Raw genomic sequence first — 7,409 nt, forward strand, 5'->3', positions numbered from 1 at the left:
TATTTTCTCTTTGAAATATTTGGGCCTCAGCACAAGGCACAGACAGTTCAAATTGGAGAGCGCTCTCTGGTACGTCAAAAAGTTTTCAAAACATTAAAAATAAGAGTAAGAATGTCAGCTGTCACATGCACATTCCACTGCCTTCAATTAGGGCTAGACCGAGTGACTTTTTTTGCTACTGGAAAAAATGTTAACCATGCTTATTCGAAAACTGATCACGGAAATGACGTAATTTTTCCCCCTTTGACAAAAAACAAATAAAAAAACTACGGTGTGCAGGAAAAAATATTCAATGAAACCACTGCTTTCAATCACTAATTTTTCCCCTGATTTTTGCCTTAGCACAAAAATTTCTCTTGGTTTTGGGACAACTCGGCTGGACTGTCCTTGACACGAACGTAAATAGGTAGTTTACCTAAAAATCTCGAATATTCTGTCAGCCATACGATATACCTCTTTTAGACTATTCCCTTTAGGCCTACATCATAAACAGCCATCTCTGATTCCTGGATCAGGTACTTTAACCGTTGAGGTAACTGCTGGAATCTTAACAGAAACATAAAACGTTATGTAAATAACTTAAGTGTTTTATTTACCTCCTCGTTTTCGTTTCGGCACACGCGCGCATTTGAACTACATTAGGTGAGTGTTACCTTTATTAAAATAACAAGTTTGTTGCGTTCCAGCATTATCAAGGTATTTGTAGCGGTTCCTAGTGTGTGTGTGTGTGTGTGCGAGAGAGACAAAACAAGGTAAGTGCAATACAATTTGGAATTAGACCTATAAAATAGGCAGTAATCTACCTCGAACATTTTTACCCGCTGAGCTCATCGTTTCAACAAATTACAAGACTCGTTTGCCATCTCGTCCCCTAACAACAAACCCTTTTGCCTTGACTGTCCACAGATGCGTGCTTTCCGTTCTTTGAGGGACGACCATGGAGGCAGCATGATCAACAACTTCCGTCCACCACAAGCCCTCAACAACCGCAAGGTAAGAAAGGTGGCCGGTAATAAAATCATAGGGGAAAAAAGTCACAATTTTACCTAGGAAAAGTCAAATTAATTTATAGTGGCCGGTTATAAAGTCACAGGGAAACATTCATAATATTTATTGTGGGTCATTATCCTTATGATATTGACAGTCTTTTGTTTATGTTTTTACTGTAATCCCCAACGGGCCTGTATTCAACACGCTGCGAAGGTGGATATATACCGGGTTAAAAAAAAAAAATCCCAAACGGGTTTGTACTAAACACGCCGCGAAAGTGGATACATACCGGGTTAAAACCCTTGGGGGTCACTATCTAGGAAAGATTATTGTGACTTTTTTTTCCCGTGACTTTTTTTTACCTGGATTCGGTAAGAAAGACTCCTGTGGCTGTCATATTTCTTTTCCTCATTATAGTCCTCCTCCTCCCCAACTCTTCTTTCCTCCTTTACCTTGATTTTCATCTTGTAATGATTATAACTGGAGAATTTCATCATGTAAAGCTGGAATTAAGCGTTTAGCATAAGACAAACGTTAGGCCTATGCATGTCCTCTGAATGCAAGTCTCAATAGACCGAACTGCTGTTTGTATTTATGATGCCATAATTCATTTTCATTAATAAATAGACGACTGAAACTGCGTAATAAAAGTCTAGGCTAAGAACTACAGATCAGTCTCAGGCAGCAGACTGCAAGAAATCGCCAAAGTATTCATAGTCCATCCTATCTTTCAGGTCTTGGTCTCCGGCGAGAGCGGCGCTGACTCAGCCAGCATGAAGAAGGTCGGCCTGACCCTCTACTTCATGACCTCTATGGCCGTCCTCATGATGAACATGTAAAGAGAAATCATGGAAGAGGATAAAGAAGGAGTTTCTGATCATCACTTCTGTCACCAAACCTTTGAAATACTCGCCCTATAGTCCTACTGACTGACACCTTTTCCTTGTCCGTCTCTTTCTCTCTTCGTTCGCCTATTTCCTCAAACTCTCTCATTTCAAACGCCCCGGAGGAGGCTCTCTTTTCTGAAAAGGTGGTTCCGACGGCCCCAGGAGAGGGAACAAGAAGAATTCGCTGTCCCCTCCGAAGGCTTTAGTGCCGCCTTCCTCCAAGTGATAGCCCCAGCACCTCAAGCCTTCATTGTCAGCAATATCAAGAAGAAGAAAAGGGAAATACGAAAAAGTGATTAAATTGCTTCGGGAAAATTACAAGAGAGCTGCCATTTTATTTCTATCTGATTAATAGCGTTTTCGTCAGGGCCGAAAATGTTGATGTGGCATTGATAATACTGATATGATAATCACAGACATGTACTGTAAATACTCAACACTGTTTGGAAGTACTTTTTCTCACAAACCAGAGGAGATTAAGGCCTTCTAATATTAGGAGGAACTCTCTCTCTCTCTCTCTCTCTCTCTCTCTCTCTCTCTCTCTCTCTCTCTCTCTCTCTCTCTCTCTCTCTCTGTATGTCTCCTAAACTGATGGCTTTCTCAAACAGTGACCATGAATATATGCTACTTTAGGCTCTTGCAAATATCAAATTATTTTCCAAAACTGTGGTTGACATTTAGTGATTGTTTAGCTTGGTGAAATCAACCCAGTTCTGCTAAAATTAAAAAAAAATCAGTTGACGAGTAAATAGTATTCCATTCAAGCATTTACATGTAAATAAGTTTTCAGAAGCAGTAGCCTACCGTAGCAACGTATGTATAAGCATATATAAACCCAACTTGACTGTCCACAATAAGCCTGTAACCATCCAAAGGCCTGTACTTATTGAATCTAGAAGTAACGGTTATCTATTCTGAGCCATTAAATCAAGTAGTTGATGAATAATGGTACTAAGAGTCTCCACAATGGTACTAGGCTTCTCCTTCTGGTTTGCCTGCTGCAGCAACCCCCCTTTTTGAACAGCATTCAAGTCTGTCACTTTTTATATGCACTGATTGTTTTTGCCTTCACGCAGCGCCCCCTCTTCACAGACGCTTCCTGTGGGAGGGGGTGCGCTACCTTCACGATAAGGCCAGTACTTACGGACTCTGAACACACTCGTTAATGAACGGAAACATCAGCTCTCGCGCGAATCTCCCGTGCGGCCAAACCAGGGAGGAAGGAACGAAAAGGAAAACGAATATACAAAAGGTACTATTCGATGCTCAACGAAAAGAGAAACAGAGAAAATGAACCAGAAGACTTGTCCTTTTTTTTGAGGTGAATTGATGATAGGTATTTTGATATCTCGACAGAACCTACAATGAATAAACAAACAGAGACTTCTGAGAATGTGTATATATATATAGGCCAGTGTTTTTCCTAGTCTCATTCGTTGCAAAATGGAATGCTACTCATCAGCCGTAGGTTGTTTTTTTCGTGGTGTTTTTGTGATACTACACGTAACCCCGAGGGTCTTGTCTCCTCGAATGAGGGAAAAAAAAAAGTCCCTCGACCTAGAAAGCCCGAAAAGAAGCCCTTAATGAAGAGAGAAGTGTAGGATCACTTAGACCGACCATCGCCTGTACATAAATGGTAGTAGGAGGACAACCTCTCCCTCCCTATCCTCCAAACCCCAAACCCCACGCGACGTCTTGAAATGTTCAACATCCCAAGTTTAATGTCGTCTAGCTTCGAGACATCGAGTGGAATTTTTTTTTTTAAATAAGGAAACCATATAGAAGAGACACCTGTTAATACTGATAAGGAAACATATGCTATATCTCCAGAATTTTATATATATAATAAAAAAAAGCTCAGATTGTGTTCTTTTAGATAGATAACATTCCACATCTTGCGTGTGTCAAAGATGTTATTCCCCCACCCCCCTCCCAGTTGAAGCAAAAATAGATTTTCTTTTTAACCGTTGCACACTCCCGAGTGATTGAGACCAGGATGTTTTTTTCTCCGAAAGGCCAATGGGGCATCTTGGTACCAACATCATTTGAGACCACTTACACACACACGCACACACATGTGCACACATACACACTCAGAACAATGCTCACAGACATACGCACAAACATACAATGTACGCACCAGTCCGAGCTATGTCTTTTAGATTTGTTTAAAACGGACGTATTTAGATGTTAGTAGGGAGTTTGTATGTATGCATGTACGTATCTATGCATGTATGTTTGTATGCGTGTGCTGTGTGTGTGTGTGTGTGCATGTGTTTGGTCTTCAAACCCCTCCATCGCTTGTGACATGTTTTGGCTGTTGGTTCTACTTAAATGATTACAAATATATATATATAAAATCATAGGTCTATTTCCTCTCGTCTGATGTGCATTCAGTTATGAATTTTGCTTCCTTTTATTAACACATTTGATCCTCACACAGGTTTAAAATGTCTCTTTTTCCTAATTTCTGTCCTGTCAACATCCCTTCTGCCTGTCTACTCGAACGGACATGTCCACCACCTTTCTGTGTCTGCCTACCTTTCTATAGCTGTCTATGTGGTCGACTCTGTTCGTCTGTCTGAATATTATGAGAAAGGGCTCTATCACCACCTCATTCCTCTACCTACTCTTTCATCCTTCACCCCACTGGCGAATTCTCTTCCACTCCCCCACCCATTCAATCTCCCAACCCCTTAACATGAACCCCTACCTGTCATCAACGGTCCCTAGCTAACATTCACCCCTTACACTTCACTCCCATGTGTTCCATACCTTGACAATATGACCAACCGCCACTCCTCCCTATATCTACCTCCTCCCCTATCTACCCTTCCAACATCACCCCGCCCCCCCTCCCCATCTCCCCCCACAATTCCTTCCCCCACCCCCTTTTAAAAGCCTTTGCATAAGACCGACTCTTCAGTGTCACAGGCTCATTCAAATCGGCCGGCTACGATTCCCTTTGATCGCGAATGCGAACTTTTGCTTTCAGCAAATTAACCGTTGTGTGTTTTTAATCTCCCTTCGGCTCTCCAACCGCTTTGTTCGTTTTTTGCTTTTTTTATTCTAAATCTTTTTGTAGAACGTGGCTGCCGGACTTTTGATTTATTTTTGTTTTATAGTTTTTTTTTTATCGGTGTTCTTCGTTTCCCGCCATATGACCGTTGGCCAAGCTATAGATATTTTATTTGACTTTATTTTTTTCTTAGGCTAACGATTCGTTCTTTGTAAATTCTCAAGAAAATTGCTCTCTTTTTTTTTTTATAGAATCCCATTTGGTTCGCTGTTCTGTCTGCGCCTGCAATGATACTTGTTACGGATTGCTTATTGTTAGATTTTATTCAAAATCTCCGTGTTCATTTCAGTGAGTATATTAGCATGGCAGCTCTTATAAATTTTTCCATGTACGCCATACTAAACTGATTCGTTTGTTTTATTCTGTTTAAATGCTTTGCGCTTTTATTTTTTATTACTTTTTCTAAACGTGATTTCCACTGTTCAGCATTATTACTGATTATTCTTCAGAATCTCATCAATAATGATGAAGCCAACTTCAATATTTAATTCTCCATTTTTAATTATATTTTTATTATTTGCACTACGGGAAAAGTTTACTGATTTGAAAAATACCAGTCACGTGACCTTCCTTGAACACTGAAGTTTTAATCTGAAGCTCAAAAACCTCAATTTTTTTTTGTCTAAACTGAAGCTTTTTAAAAAATTATATTAATTGTTCACAATTTCAACTTTCAACACTGAAGACTTTCCTCAGCTCATATCCCCTCCCTAATCTTGTGTGTGTGTGTGTGTGTGTGTGTGTGTGTGTGTGTGTGTGTGTGCCCTCTCTCTCCGTTCTCTTTTCTTTTTCCACACATGCTCTTTCTTCGTGTACTCATGAATGTATTTGTGTAATTTAAAAAACAAAAAAAAAAAAAAAACTTTCAAAAGAAGCCTTAGGTCAGTAAAAAGGTTGCGTTCTTAAGTTATCACCGAGAGTCTGTCTCACTCATCATATGTATAATGAAATAGATGTGTCACTAATCATAATGATAAGATGAACAAACAAGAGAAAAATTGCGTTTTGTTAATGTTATTATTACCCTTATTCCATTATAATTATCATTATATATATATATATTATATATATTTTTCGTTTCTCTAACCATAGGAACTAGTAAATACATTTTAGCATTAAGTTGTTCGTTTTCTTTACTTCCCTCGATTGTATTTTTTGTGACGATGCTAAGACTTTGAAACACAAAGAGGACTTCGAATTACTGGATAGAACAAACCCAGTTTCCGCGATGATTGAGAAGGAAACGCTGTCTCGACTGCAATGAAAGGGAAGAGGCAAGATATGAGATAGAATAAACCCAGTTTCCAAGGTGACTGAATGAGAGACACGAGCTCTTCTGGAAGGGAAGAAGAAGAGGAGAGATAAACATAGAGTAAATATTGGGAGAGAGAAAAGAGGCGTCAAACTCAAAACCGTAAGTTACCTGACTGTAACAAACTCAAAGAAAAACACAGGATCTAGATGGAAATATTATTGGGGCTGCTCTGGCTAATCGACAGCTTTCACAAAAGGAGGAGGAATAACAAAAATACAGGAGTTTGCTATAAAAATAGATTTATTAATATTAAATCTTAATAAAAATCTATAACAAAAAAAAAAAGGCCATAACAAATGAGCCAGGTCCCAAAACACAAAAATAAAGCAATATTACTTTATATCAAAAGAAGTACCAGCAGCAGTCGATCAAAAAGCCATCAATCCACCAATCAACGACAGCAGGCCGTATTATCACGGACGTCCTGCTGCCGTCTCGCAAAATACAAGGACACGGGGCCACTGCACCAAAGCCAAAACTGCCGACAAGGTCTCCACCTGCGGCCAACAAACAACCATCTTCGTTGGTGCGCTGCTCCAGCCTGGGCCCAAACATGGGCTGCCCAAGAAACGTCCTCAAAGTCGAACTGCTGCTGGTATAAACAACCTGTTCGCTACTGCTGCAACCTGACTAAAGGTTGGCGCCACGCCAACACAGACAAACACTCCTGTGAAAATAAGAGGAGGGGGAGGATAATGGAAAAAAAACAACCAAAGATCCTATTCAAAAAAAATTACAAAAATTTTTTTTTTCCAATAACCAACCTAACTCCGAAAAGCCAATCCTGTCAACGGTCGCCAATGTAACGAACCGTTTTCGGAAAAACACAGGATCTAGATGGAAATATTAAATCGTTCAGGAGGAGGAATAACAAAAATACAGGTTTGCATAAAAATAGATTTATTAATATTAAATCTTAATAAAAATCTATAACCAAACAAATGAGCCAGGTCCGGATGAAGTACCAGCAGCAGTCGATACAAAAAAAAGCCATCTCCAGCGATTAACTAACGACAAGGCCGACCACGACGTCCTGCTGCCGTCTCGGACACGGGGCCACTGCACCCGAGCCAAAACTTTGACAAGGTCTCCACTGCGAACAAACAACCATCTTCGTTGGTGCTGCTCCAGCCTGGGC

The 7,409-nt window shown here is 40.0% G+C and overlaps 1 protein-coding gene across 1 annotated transcript in view; it reads left to right on the forward strand.

The window, feature by feature from the left end:
- LOC136842443 (carbonic anhydrase 2-like) overlaps positions 1-6,075 on the forward strand; it is a 312,927-nt gene extending 306,852 nt beyond the window's left edge. The window contains exons 7-8 of the mRNA XM_067109786.1: positions 907-993; positions 1,725-6,075. Of these exons, the coding sequence (XP_066965887.1) occupies positions 907-993; positions 1,725-1,829 (192 nt within the window). The 3' untranslated portion in view covers positions 1,830-6,075. The remainder of the gene's footprint in view (positions 1-906; positions 994-1,724) is intronic.
- The last annotated feature ends 1,334 nt before the right edge of the window (positions 6,076-7,409 follow it).

This window comes from Macrobrachium rosenbergii, chromosome 10 (genome assembly GCF_040412425.1).
Source record: "Macrobrachium rosenbergii isolate ZJJX-2024 chromosome 10, ASM4041242v1, whole genome shotgun sequence".
Taxonomy (NCBI): Eukaryota; Metazoa; Arthropoda; class Malacostraca; order Decapoda; family Palaemonidae; genus Macrobrachium; species Macrobrachium rosenbergii.